The 14,441-nt window shown below is 36.5% G+C and overlaps 2 protein-coding genes across 3 annotated transcripts in view; one reads left to right on the plus strand and one right to left on the minus strand.

The window, feature by feature from the left end:
• CTNNA3 (catenin alpha 3) overlaps positions 1–14,441 on the plus strand; it is a 503,321-nt gene that overhangs the window by 151,943 nt on the left and 336,937 nt on the right. The gene's annotated exons all lie outside the window — the stretch shown is intronic.
• LRRTM3 (leucine rich repeat transmembrane neuronal 3) overlaps positions 2,374–14,441 on the minus strand; it is an 86,962-nt gene continuing 74,894 nt past the window's right edge. For both annotated transcript variants that reach the window (XM_005433456.4, XM_014286871.3), the window contains one exon: positions 2,374–4,286. In XM_005433456.4, the coding sequence (XP_005433513.1) occupies positions 4,077–4,286 (210 nt within the window). In that variant the 3' untranslated portion in view covers positions 2,374–4,076. The remainder of the gene's footprint in view (positions 4,287–14,441) is intronic.

Consider the following 14,441-nt stretch of genomic DNA (forward strand, 5'->3'; position numbering starts at 1 on the left):
GGAGGATCAGGCTAGGGAACACATGTTGAACTGTTCTTTCTTACTTGTTCAACAGACTATTTCTGCTAGACCACTTAGCAACTAAATACAGCTGCTTGTATTTGACACTGTACATGAGCATGCAATTAACTATCTCGAAGTGCCTATATTGCTAATAAAGCAATTTCCAGATTTATTATAGTTCCATTGATACTGGAATCCTGGTGTCATTATTCTAGTCAGTGGTGTTGCCTTTGCAGGTTTGTTTTGGGTTTTTTTTACCATTCGCATTGTGGGTTTTGCACAATTTCTGCTCTCTTGTCCAATCTGAGGATTGGAAATAAGAGTAAGGGATAAAAAATGCCTTGAGATAGAAGGGGAGAAATTGAGTGGTTGTCAGTAAAGCTATCTAGTACACAACTTCTGAGGCTGGTACGTTTTCCGTTTGTTGTATGTTGCCAAAAGAAGTCTGATATTTGTGACATATCTCTGAAAACTGTGTATGGATTTTGTTGTTGCTAGTGATAGCTGTCAGATCCCTTGTTTATACAACAGTTTATACAATGCCTTATACTGCAAATTTTGATCGCTTTGTAATTGAAACGTCATTTGCTTTCTTGTATAGATGTTATTTTTGTGTTATGTTTTTATGTACTGTCTTGAGACATATGCCGTAATTTGTCAGATTAATCGTTAATCTGACTATACACCTTCTTTAGATAAGCACTCCTTTCAGGTACTTGTGCTCAATTTCCTAATGGGTATTTCAGCCCTGTAACTTGCTGTACAAACATGATCCAGTGATCAAGGAACTGTGAATTGTTGCTTGTGGCTAGATTTATTTTAAAAAATGTCTGTGCTTTTTTTATTGATAGAGGTTATACTCCATCAGTTTGCATTCTGCAAGCATAATGAATTCACCCAGATTTTTCTTGATAAAATGATCTAGCAGGGTATGGTGGTGTCACTTGACTGTAAGACTGAGATCGATGCTGTTGGCTACTGCTGTTTCTGGTTTATGGATCTTGCAGCAAAGGCTAATGATATATGAAAGTGACCCTCTGTAAATAAACATTTGAACAGATAGGCTCCGCCTACTTTCTTCTTGCTAACTTGTAGCTTAGAAGACTGGGGCTTTCTTAGGTGATATTTTGTTTTGTCCTCATAACTAGAGCATTTACTATTTCTGTGCGGTCCAAGTCAGAATAAAGCTGGCAATAGTATGTCAGAAAGCAGGTATACACACACTAACATAGGACCTTTGGAGTGAGTCCTTGTTTGGGTTAGCATAACCTAGATTTTTTTTTGCACGATATGGATTTTTTAGGGAAGGTACCTACCTGCCATCTGGTTTTCTTGAAGACATCCATCTTGTTCAGAATAGCAGATTTCAGGCTGCTGTAGTCCATGAAATAAATGGTATTCAGTTATGTGTATGGAAACATGTTTCAACACTCTAGTTGTGGGGTAGGCAAATATTCCACTGCTGCTGTGGGTCCTGGGGTGTTGTATCTGTCTTTCAGAGCACTGGAGTGGCCCATTTGGGTTACAGAGTGCCTGGCATGACAAATGCCCAGGAAGCTGATTGTGATAGTATAGCAGACCTGTGAGGTGCGGGATTGCTGCTGCTTCTGTGACCCTGCTGTTCTAACATTTGCCTATTGATATGTTGGTCTGAAACTGCAGGTCTTTCAGGACAGGTCCAAGACAAACCAGATTCATTAATGTATGCTTCACTATTTAGGGCAAGAAACAAAGGAAGAAACATTCGTGTGTATGTGAATAAATACCCAGTAGTGCTCATTTAACAAGATGTATCAAAATGATTTTGCGTCTCTTGACGTGAGAGTTATTTTATCATGTTGCTTAGCCTACGTTCATTAGAGTGTCTAACATTGAAAATATTAATGTTGTACAGTTCTCCATAAATTAGGAGTACATGGTACAAGAAATACATTTGAACATTTGTGCAATTTGAGTAGTTACATCAGTGCCAGGACCATGTTCACGCACCATACATACACATACTTGAGGGCAGTGGGTCAAGGTAAAGCATAGGAAGTACAGAGTAAGAATAGCTGAAATCTTTTGGGAGGGTGATACCTGATCCTAACAGCTCAGGCCTTCTATTACGACCAGAATGCTTAAACATTAAACCTTAAAAACAACATTGAAATGAAGCAGTTAGCTTCTTCCTGCAGTATAAAAGTCACTCAGCTCCAGAATGACACTGCATTTTTGGTTTCATTTTATAATTAGCAAAATGTATTTTCAAACTGTGCATTAAAAAAATCCAGCACTGTAGAAGATGACCAGAAATGCAAGAACCCATGTAGTAAAGAAATAAGAAACTGAAGTGTGGAGATTTAAGATGAGTCTTAAAAAGACAAGTAATGTTTTGAATAGGAAATAATTTATGCAAAATATGTTACAAAATCTATGATGCTAAATAAATAACCAATACAATGTATTCTGTTTTGACACTTTGTTTCCACTTAAAAGATAGTGAATGCAGATTCATTTGTTAACAATATTTTGAAGCTATTTTTCTTTATATTTGCTTTATATTTTGTACAAACAGTTGAACTAATTTTAAATTTCAGTCTTCTGCTTTGAAGCTACAGGAAAATATGGTGGGATAAACATTCAGAAAAATAGATTTGTGGTTATATATTTTCTCTTTATTATAAAAAAGTTGCTTCACCATATGAAACTTTTTTCTCCTATACTTTGGAAGGCTCATGTTCCCTTTTATATTTACCAAGTCAGCATATAATATTTTTCTAATTTCTGTAATCTTTTATGATTACAACATGAGGGTAGTGTTATAAAAGTTATTCTCATACAGTATTGAGAAGTCTTGAAGATTTAAAACCAAAGAATGGGATATAGGAATGCTTCAATCCAGATATTAAATAGTAGACAAGCAATGTAGTAATTTTTAAGGACTTAATACTACATTTTTTTTATGTTTGTTTAGAGATTTTTGGGGTTTTTTTCTTTGTTTGATGTATCGCAATGTTAAAGGACTATTAACCTTTAACATTTGATCCAAATTACTGTGTATTTCAGCAAAGTAGAAGTTTCTTACTTAAGAATAACATTTTACATTCTAAGATTAGTATAACTCCAAGGTCTTGTCTCTGTTGCCACTTCCATCAGCAGCTATCTTTGACAGAAGCAGGTTTTGGGCCTATTTGTCTTTAAGTAGAAATACAAATGCCTGATTTGGCAGGCTCTGCTTTCACAGCAGTTTTTGTAAAGACAGCTGCCTGTTGAAGTCTCCTGTCCATATTGTCTTGCAGAACAGTGAGACTTAACAAAACATCATCAGTGTCAGCTAGCAGTTGCATATGTAAACTTTGTTCTTAAAATATATCTGTTTATCATTACATTCTTCTGATTTAGAAATCAGGCTGTATTTCAAGGCAACAGGTAAGTTTGAGGAGAATTTTATTTTTTTTGTAATTTTCATTTATAAGAAAACTTGGCTATGTATTTTAAGAATTTCTTAGAAGTCTGAATAGTTTAACCCTCCTTTTGGTTAATGCATTATTTCTGGAACCAGTAGATAAAATTCTACACATTAAACACAGTAAAAATGATGCATATTCTGCAAAGGACAGAATTTTAGATTAAAGTTTTCTGGGCACAAAAGCAGTAACAAAATGATCCCTACAAAACAGAGTAACTTAACACAAGAAATAACCTTTGTTAATTTGAGACTTTAGAAACTGAAACTTGTAAATTAAGATGTAATTAAATTATGGTTCTGTACATACCAGCTGTTCTTGGTAATTGAAACTTTACAATATGAAAAATACATTACATCTGTACAGTTTATACAGGTAGGTAGGATGAGTTTTGAAAAAGATCCACTTAAAGGGTCATACTCTGAAGTCAGAAAAATACTGCACAACTTAACTAATTACAAATTGTAGAGTTGAAACAATTATTCTTTGTGATTAATTTTTAATTTGAAAAGGGATCCTAGAATCCATAATATTATGTCTTCTCATTTCTGTCCATACATAGAATTTGGTTGCGACCTCTGCTACAGGGAAAACAAAAACAAAAAACCAACAAAAAAACACCAGTTAAGCCAGCTGCTGACTGTGTTCCTTGATTCGTGCTGCTGTTGTTATTGTGCTCAGATCCAGATCAGTTTCTAGGTGTGTTTCCACTGTTTCTTCCTGGTTATTGGAGTCATAGGGCTTGTGAGCAAGCAGTTCATGATGTACTCCACAGTAACTTATCGTGGGCTGATCATATGCAAGAAATGTTGACACATTCATAGACAGTGGTATCTAGGGGAAAAGCAAAAATGAAAACCAGCCAGTTACCAAAAGACATAATCAAATTGTACCTACCTGAATCTGATGTTGAAGAAATTGACCGTCTAAAACCACTGGCTAATAGAAATACAGTGCTGCATGTAAACAATCTCTCTATCCCTCTACTTCCTCCACTCCACCCAAACCCTAGTCTTTACTAGGGTGTTTTAAGCCAAACTGCTACCACCTTTGATCATGTGGCCTAGAGCCAGGTGTGTGCTTGAATGTATTTATGAGGATTAAGATATGATTGAACTCAAATTATCTTTAGAATGTAATTAGCCTCTTCTAAAATCAATCTATCAGGGAGGAGAAAGAGGAGTGTCTTAGTTGGGGGTATATGAAATATTTCAAATGAAATTTAAATGACTTTTCAAGTTTAGAGCTGTTAGTGGATCTTCTTTGAGTACGTCAGTGGGTGTGCTACCTTTGAACTGCTGGGAAATACTCTCAGATGACACGTTTCCTATTATTTATAACATAAGCATTGATTTCAATCTATCAGCTTGCAGTAAATACTGGACCACGGTAGATGATTGCTTCATCCACTGTTATGCTATGGTAGCTCTGGAAGCTTCACTGTTGCATGTTTAAGTCAAACGTTTTAGGCTGAAAAGTTTTATTACATATTTTTTTACTATTGGCAATTTTGAACATACTTCAGCACAGAATTATTTACAATACACTGTAGAAACAGTGGTGAAACAAATGCAGATTTTGAATTTGTATTTGTACTATTAGATTTTTTTTTTACATATTAAGAAAATTGAAGGATAGAAAAGGTGACTATGTTGTAATGGCTGTGTGAGTCATACATTAAAGTCTTTAAAACCCAGACTTCTGTTTTTTTGAAAATCAGTGATATGCAGACCTGTTATAGAATCATAGAATGGTTTGGGTTGGAAGGGATCTCAAAGATCACCTGGTTCCAAGACCCCTGCCATGAGCAGGGACACCTTACACTAGACCAGTGGATGGGGCTCAAAGCCCCATCCAGCCTGGCCTTGAACACTTCAGGGATGGTGCATCCACAGCTGCTCTGGGCAACCTGTGCCAGTGCCTCACACCTGCACAGTAAAGAACTTCTTCCTAATATCTAGTACAACTCTACCCTCTTCCAGTTTAAAGCCATTCCCCGTTGTCCTGTCACTAGAGGCCCCTGTAGAAAGTCCCCCTCCAGCTTTCTGGCAGGCCCCCTTTAGGTACTGCAAGGCTGCTCTAAGGTCTCTGCAGAGCCTTCTCTTCTCCAGGCTGAACAACCCCAACTCCCTCAGCCTGTCTTCATAGCAGAGAAACTCCCCGATAGTTTCTTCTGACCTACACCTTTTGTCTTGTTACATCTTTTTCCCCTCCTTAAGTGTATCCCCTTCTGTCTCTATTTCCTAGAATGGTCAGGATCTGACCACCTGCCATATTTCTTTTCAGAGTAAGTATTTGGGTGAGGAGACTTCTTGGTCACTGCAGTTTATACCACGGCTCATTTGAAACCATCAGTGAAGCTGCTACCAACAGTTGCTTTATTGCTGTCTGGGTGTGCTGGATCACTTTGAGGTTCTCGGGTTATACTCCTGGAATAGATATTAACCCTTGTGGCATGGTGACTAAACACAGAACATCCCTGTTTCTATTTCCTCCTTTGCATTTTTCCTTACTATTTTCCTCCTGACAGTAGTAAGTGTCTCAGTAAAAGTTTTATCTCTGTAAACCTCCTATACTTTGAACTTTTTTTAAACTCAATTAAGTAATACCATTATATTTATAATGATAGCTCTTATCTCTTTGACAGCAATTCTAGAGTAAAAAAACACGGCATTGTTTAATTACTAGTGTTGTGTGAACTTCATATTGTTTGGAGTTCAGGTTCAGATAAGTACCCAAAAAGCCTTGGCTTATCTCAGATTTACAGTTGAGAAGCCTTAAAATTGCAACTGCTATTCAAGGAAGCATCTATCCTGCAAGCTGTTTTCCATTGCATGGTATTAAATATTTGTAGCGTGTGTGTGGCGGTAAAAGTTCCAGCAACCCATTAGCTTTTCAGTAAGGAAGTCTAAAACTCCAGGCTTGTTTTATATAGAAAATGTAGCTAAAAGGTTGCATTTACAAAACTGTATAGCAAACTAGAATTTTTTTTAAAATAATTCTGTTTGGTCCTGATAAGAATTTAATCCAGTGTTTGGGATGTTGATGTTTTTGCATTTATGTTTTGATCCTCACTGGTAGTTGAAAATTTACCACAGATTAAAAAGAAAGGGTGGTTTTTTGTGGTTTGGTTGGTTGGTTGCTTGGGGTTTTTTTTAATGAGAGTGAGAATTTGGTTCTGGCTTTTCTCTAGCAATTTCAGAGTCCTGCAGGAAATACATTAATTTATCCAGACTGCAGAAGTATATTCACTGCTAAACAGATGTGAACTGGTTGGGGAGGGGAATTCTTCTAGTTAGAGATTAGTATCTGGGCAATCAGCAAAGATGGGAAAGGTTCTAGGAAAGGCATGCAGCATTTATTAAGCTTCTGGTGTTGTGGCTGTGTTCTTATCTGATTGCTTGACATTGGCTTGGCTTTCATAAGAAAGGGAATGGCATTTTCCCCCTCAATTTATTGTACTTAGAATTAGAGGCAATATTTTCAGCCCAAGAATTTTGGTATTTTGTTAATTTTGTTAGATTTAATGGGCATGGGGAATTCAAACCTCCTGGGGGGATTTCAGGATGCAACCACAGAATCCTGCAAACGAAAGGGTGGAAACTTAAAGGCATAAGGGCATAGCCACAGATCTGGAGTGGCTTAAGAATGCAGGCATGGGAAAATACAATAGGGCAAAGGAATATTATGCATGGAGATGGCAAAGATAAGAAGCTGAAAAACAGAAGACCATGAACAGCAGGCATGAAAATAAGTAAACCAGGTTGTACACTGAAATAGGAGAATAAAATGAGCTGAAAGATGGATGGAAGTGATGGAGTTGTGATGTATAATTCTGAAAATGTACAGAATATAGGAATGCCATTATAACATAGGTATGGGAATATAATATGTCAGCATATGATCAACATATAAGAATGAAATCTATTGCATATAGAAGTCAGTGAAATTCTGCTATTGGCTTCAGGGAAAAAAAAAACCCCAAGAAAAAAACAAGAAACCACAAAACCAAACAAACCAAAAAACCAGCCCCTGTAATATATACCAGTGAACCATAAAGGTTTTATTGGAATGAATCAAAATTAAATGCTTTATTCATGACCACTGTGAAGAATCCTGTTGTTTCAAATGAACCCCAAACCAAACCTGATCCTTTACCATCTATTGGTTTTTCTTTGTGATGTATTTACCATATTACTCAAATTTATTGGAGGTTAGATTTTAAATAGTACTATTTTTGAATCCTTATGCATGTAAAACAAATACGCTTGGAAGGAATAAAATACCTTGGGTTTATTAGTTAAAGAATACATTAGAATAAATTATAATTAATGTATTGAAGAAATCTTATCTAAATTGACTTTCATGAATCTTAACAACCTGATTTCAGACCTTGAATTACAAGTGAAGGCAGTTTCTGTCTTCATTTAGGAACCCCCTGAATTCCTTGTTTTCCTGCTGTTTCCTATAGCTGTGAACCTCACTATTGAACATTATTCTGAGCAAAGTATCACTGAACCCATTTTATTCATATTTACTAGCCAATATTTCCAGGATATCTTTGATACTTCTCTGAATACCCTTGCTTCCCACAAACTTTCTTATTGGCAGATACTTTGCTCCTTTAGTGGTTCCTGTTTTCTTCCAATACCCTAGGCAGGTCATGGAATATTTGAAGTCCTTCACAGGGTTCTGGTTTTTTGATAAAGTTGCACAAGAATTACCTGAACACTCATTCAAGCTTCTTAACTGGCTTCTCCTTGAAGCTGAGTCCCTGTTCTGTATGGAGTCTTAGGAGAGGACTATAGCGAGATTATTCTGTACCTTTGCCTATGCCTCCTGCTCCTGTGCCCCTGTGTTTAAATCCTCTCTGTGATTTAGGCAGGTCTTGCATGTAACAAGTCCCTTATTTTTTCTTTCAAGAAGCATGTCCACTGGCTTTCTGTGAAAGCCCTAAACCTGTCTGGTGGGTATGGTTATGAAAAGAAATTACCTATCTGACCATGATCTCATCCCATTGCTTTCACTGCCTGCTGCTTCAAGCATCTATTTACTTAAAAGTGCTGTACTGATATGGAGAAATAGTGTGAAATGGGGACAATGGACATCGATTGTGATTGTATATGTCTGCTCAAGGAATGTGGGTATGGTGACTAGTCATGGGTGCGGTGTCTGGTCACATAGGCACACAGCCTTGAGGAGACGCCTACAGTTTTGAGGAGACGCCTGCCCTTCTTCCTCTAACAAAAGGGGCTATTTTAAAAAAGAATGAGAAAAGGATGAGAGATATTCCAATGCTGTCTAGAGGGAGTGAGTGCTAAGTCTCCTTGCTGAAGAAGATCGGATGGTCACAAGAACATGAATCACCTACAAACCTGCAAGACCACCACATTCCAGGCAACAGACTGATAAGCTAATTAACATACGAAGCGAGAGTAAGCAGTTTAGGTAACGAATATGTATAGGCGTTAATTGAATATTCATTTGTTTTATTGTATAAATGTGAGATGGTTCGTCACTTCGGGCATGCACGCTTGTGGAGGAGCGATCCCCCGTGCATCTGCACGCAATCAACATACCTACTTTATAACTTTCGAGTTATAGAGTCTAATTCCGTACGTCAGTACGGTGAAAACAAGGAGGGTAATTAAATTCAAGCTTCTTTTAAAGGAATAGGTCATAGCCGATTTGCGATGGTCATGGATTTACAGTTCATATCCTCCTAGCTGCTCTACTAAAATATATCTCACCCATGGGAGTAAGGTTACCAGAAGTTACTTTTTGTTGTTATTGGTATTTGCATACACTGTGAGGAGGCCTTACTGTAAGGCGACGAGTACCTCAGATTAAACTGTGGTCCCTTTAAAGTGCTGAAACTGGATGGCTGCTAAAATTGCTGGTTACTTTTAAAGATCTTAGTTTTTCTTTAAACTTCTAAATTCTTAAGTGGTTGTTCTTTAAAACTTGTGTCTACGTATTTCAACCTTTCAAAGTCTAAATTCTAAACCCTGGAAAAGGGCAATATATTGTTAGATCAGCTGGTGAGAACTTTGGCATGAAATGTCATAAGGCATTGGTATTAACTTGCCCAGCTTTACTTACGGGTGGCAGGGAGGAGTTGTGCAAGTTAAGGAATGCAAAGGGAATGATGTTTTCAAGCTTTTTCTGCTTCTTTCAAAATTCATTTCTACTCAATTCAGGCTGTACTTAAAAACCTACCAAAAGCGTAAGCAGTAACAATAGCTTTTTCAAATAGCAAAATTTTTCTTCACACAAATGTTAAATTAATGCCCTTTTGGTGAGAAAGAATTGTGTTTTCTATTCAAAGGGCACATCTGTCCACATATTGTGTGTGACTTCAACGTGAATATTTCTGTGACTCAAGAACACTTAGTTTTCTTCTCCTGTGATTTTCCTTCTCTGCAGTAAATCTAGGCAATAAAGTACAGTAGTGATATAGTTCATGTGCTTTGTTTGGGTTTGGTATTTTTTCTATTCCAACGTGTTCACCTCTGGTTACCTAAATTGTGGTCCCACATTGTGAGAAATAATGCAACTGAAACCAAACATGTATTATTATGCATCTGTTTTGTGCCCAGTCTTGACTGCCATGTTACAGTAAACATGTCCTAACTGTACATTCTTATCAGAGAAAGACAAGAGTGAGGAAGCAAAGGACAGATGAAAAGTCTGCATCACATCTGTGTTTTAAGCTTTTTAAACCATCTCTTCAATCACACTGAATGTGAGGACCACTTGTCTCCATGGCAATATAAGAAACTTACTATTTCAAAGCTCCTGTTGAAGTAGCTGCTGCTTCTAGACTTGTTCTAGTGGCTGAATGCTCTATGTTTATATTGATACCAAAAAACCCCCACAAACTTTAGTAAGTGCATGATTAGAATTATAGTCCATCAGTAATAATATTCTTACCTGTTCAATGTTTAACATTAATGGTAAGTAATGTATGATGCAGCATATTCCCGGAGAGAGAAGGGTGGTGTTAAAAAGTAAAAATCACCTTTAGAAACAAAGGCCAGTACTTTTGAACCTTTGTGTTGCATGTAAACAGTAAATGATTTTTTGTCTTTTTCCTGAGGGATGGGAGAGAGTACAGAGAGCATTCAACCACTGTCGGGCTCCATGGGAAAACCATGCAAATTTTTTTAAAGATATTTCAATGTAGATTTGGTATCTTAATTGTAAAGTAGAAGCAATTGGCAAATATTTTTCAGTAAGTTGAATATACTAGTTTTGGCAATGACCTTTACCAGTTTTTTGAAATGCAAGAGTGAACAGCTGCTAACAGCTGCTACAGAGTATCACCTCCTTCTTTTTAAAAGGTAGAAATAAGGAAGAGGAGGAAGCAGAATAAAAAGGTTTTATTTTTCATTCTGATTCAGATTGTCGGGGTTCAGACTAATAATGAGCTCTGGTTTCCTAGTTGCTGGACATATTGTCTTGCATGCTAGTTTTCTTAAAATTTGAACAGGTTGACATTTGCTTACCGCCTTTCCTTCCTGCAAGGAATGTGGCATTCATGGGAGGAGAACAACTTGCAACTTGATTAGCTTTAATTGCTTGCTTGGCTTTGAAAGCAGTATGTATTACATCTTATTTTAGTTAGGCATTCATGCTAGCTATTAATGTTAAAAAATGAACAAGTTATAAATACTGTTCTGTCTGCCAAAGTAAATATCTGCCTTTCTTTTCTGAGTATTTTACGTGTTTGAGTGGGTGGGTTGTTTTTGTTTGGTTATTTTGGTTGGGTGAGAATTTTTTCTTTTTTTAACTGTAACAGCCTGCAGTTTTGAATTTACTTTTTAATAACAGTCCTTAAATTCTAGTGTAGTAAATTGTATTAGGGAAGTAGGCATGGGAGTGTATGATTATGAGTAAAAAATTATATCCTTTCAGTTGATGCATTGTTTGAAATTTGCTTCATAATATTAATAATGAAGTGCATATTGCCCTAAAGTATTTCTAAAAATGTTATTACAATTAGATCCGTATCTCTTGACACTACTCTCTTTAGGGTTCTCATTTGTTTTTCATTGGTATACAAAACTTGGTGTTTATTGATAGACCGAAGGAATAATTACTGAAGTACAATTTAAAAAATACAGCTCTGAACTTTGTGGGATTAAAAGTAAGTCAACAAAGATAAAAGTTTTTACTTTGAACTGAATCCATCATTTAGCCAGTATCTAAAGTATTAGATAGCAAGCCTTTGCTACATATGGGAAAAGGTAGCTATTTTTGTCTTAGTAAGTTTGTTGCAGCTTGGAGAATCTGACTGTCATACTGTATCTTAGTTATAATTCGTTATTTAGCAATCATTAGATAATCTTTAAATATGGAGAATTTGCATGAATAAAAAGCATATAAAAAAAGACATCTTTGAAAAGTAAGTAATGTATTTGTAGAGACGTCTCAAACAGAGTATGTTTGTAAGCCACCCATACGTAGATGTGTATATATTGTACGATTTACACTTAAAAGTCTTGTGGATGAGCTCTAAAAGAGTTCAGTGCAACTCCTTCCCTTCTCCTCTGAAAGCTTTAGAGTACTGAAAAGGACTGGAATTCATTGGTATATGCAGAAGGAAAGAAAGCTGAATGGAAGAAACCGATGAGATTAATCTGATTTATATTATAATTTGTTTCATCTTACAGATTTTCATTAAGCATATTTGTTTTGGTTGATAGTTAAATTGTTTGGCCCATCATAGGGCTATAAGTAGGTTTTTTTGAGGACTTTATTCCTCAGAGGTTAGATTCTTATATATTGGATAGGCTTGTGTTGAGTGTGATTAATCTGATCTTATTTTCGTTATCCTTCTCTAATTATTTTAATGTAACAAGCAATTTTAAAATCCCTTAAGTGCTATAACAGACAATCTCATTACTTTTCATCAGGATTGTTTACAGAGAAATAAACCAGTGTAAAATAAATAATGTGGAATAAACCAGAAGTTGAAGTATTACACGCTCCATTCAGACCACAATACAGACCCTGAAGAAGTCACAAGCCTACCTTAAGAAATAGAGGGTATTTTTGTTGATAAAATCTTAGCTTCTTGTTTACTTTTGGTGTGCGAGCGGTAGGGAATGTTATACAGCTTTTGCATCTAACTATAAGGAATAGGTTCTAACTTTAGTGAAAGCTACAGTTCTTAAAGCTCCAACAGTGGAGGCTTTAAGAAATGTCAGGAAATTTGATAACACTGATGATATAGATGTCTCCCTTTTTCCAATTTGCTCTTTCTCTCTCTTATTTCCCAGCTGTTAACCCCTTCTTACTTCTCTTGATTTATTGTTTTCCCTGTATTTCTGTCTTTAAGAGGAAGCATCCTTCTTATTACTGACCATATTAATAATTTGTGTAACCTCTCCATCTTCCAGTTATATTGCTGTTGGCTGCCTTTAATTTATTATCTCATTCACCTTGGCTTTTCTTTGTATTCTACTGTATCTCTTTGGCTACTCTCCAGTAAGGTGCCAGAGTGCTCTTTTTCCTTAAGTGTCGTAGCCCAGAATAGGCTTTCTTGATTGCAGGAAAGGAGACAGGAAACCCTGGTGGTGCCGAGACAAACTCACAGTGAATCCACCTGCTGTTTTAAATCTTGAGCATTAGCTTTTAGCCCTTGATGTTTAAACAGTTCTCCTCCTGAATGGACTGTGAATGTAGGTTTCATAGCTGCTCCTGCCAGCTGTAGCATGCAATTGTGACTAGTCTACTAGAATAAGCTGATGAGACATCCACGTAGTTAATCTAGTATTTGTATAAATTGGAGCTGTATGGGCCAACACATGCCTGGGCTGAAAGATTTATAGATTTGAAGGGAAAAGAATGTGCATTATCTCCAAGAGCAAAGAGAAGGTCTTATTTACTCTGCTATTTTGATTTTTCTTTCTCAAAATTTGGGGTGTAGAAAACTGAGTTTAACACAAACCTGATGTATTTCATTTGAATTCTATGTTAGTGACAGCTTGAAATTAAACTGAGGCACCAATTTAAAAACCACAAAAAACAACCAAAACCTGATGCTCTCAATCCTCTTCTGAATTTTCTGGAGAAGAGGTTTTCTAATCACATCTATATCTGACAGAATCCTGTCCAGTGTTCTTGTAACTGAAGAGTCATCATGCCCTCTCAGCAATGCAGGTGTGCTGGCAAAGCCCTTCATGCAGATGCAGCCAAGCTTGATTTTATTAGCTTAGCTTGTATCACTCAGGATGTTCTTCAGCTCGTGCAGGAGATCTGCTGTTAGACTGTTCTGATGACTATGATTGCTATTACAGCGCTCTCAGCTGACTTGCAGTAATATTGAGGCATTTGATGGTCAGTGATATGTTATATCAGGAGTATTTCTATGTAATAAAGTCTCAAGTTCCAGGAGCCTTAGAAAGTGTGTAAGAAAGGTTAAAAAGCCAATAACCCCCCTACATCAACCTCACCTTACCCTTCTCTGATACCTCTTTGTACCGTTGCACTATTTTGTGAGGCAATGCTGACCAGTATTTTAGGTTGGCCAAAGCATACGTAGATATGTATGGCATGTATGAATTCATTTAAAAGGCACATCAGGAAAATATATCTTTACACGTACGAAACTACTTATGAGGAATGAGAATGTTAAGTGTGTGTGTCTGTCTTTATTTTCAACAGTGTGGCAATATAAATGCCTCTTTTTACATTTTAAACAATCAGTTTCCGTGGAGTAGTGTCCCCTTGTGCACAGTGTTCTCAAATTAATAAATTAAATTTTAAAATCTAACTTAACATTCATAGCTTGCAACAGCTTATTATATGAGTAGTGTTATTTCAACGACTGATCCAGACATACCTGTCAGAGATGGAAAACCTATACTGAGATTGCTTTGATCCATTTGCTGATTTTTATGGTCTCAAAGTCCCTTGAAGTACCTGACTGAAATCCAAATTTGCTCCACATGCTGAGTTTTGCATTTAGAGCCTTAAATTAGT

This window comes from Falco cherrug, chromosome 9 (assembly GCF_023634085.1).
Source record: "Falco cherrug isolate bFalChe1 chromosome 9, bFalChe1.pri, whole genome shotgun sequence".
NCBI lineage: Eukaryota > Metazoa > Chordata > Aves > Falconiformes > Falconidae > Falco > Falco cherrug.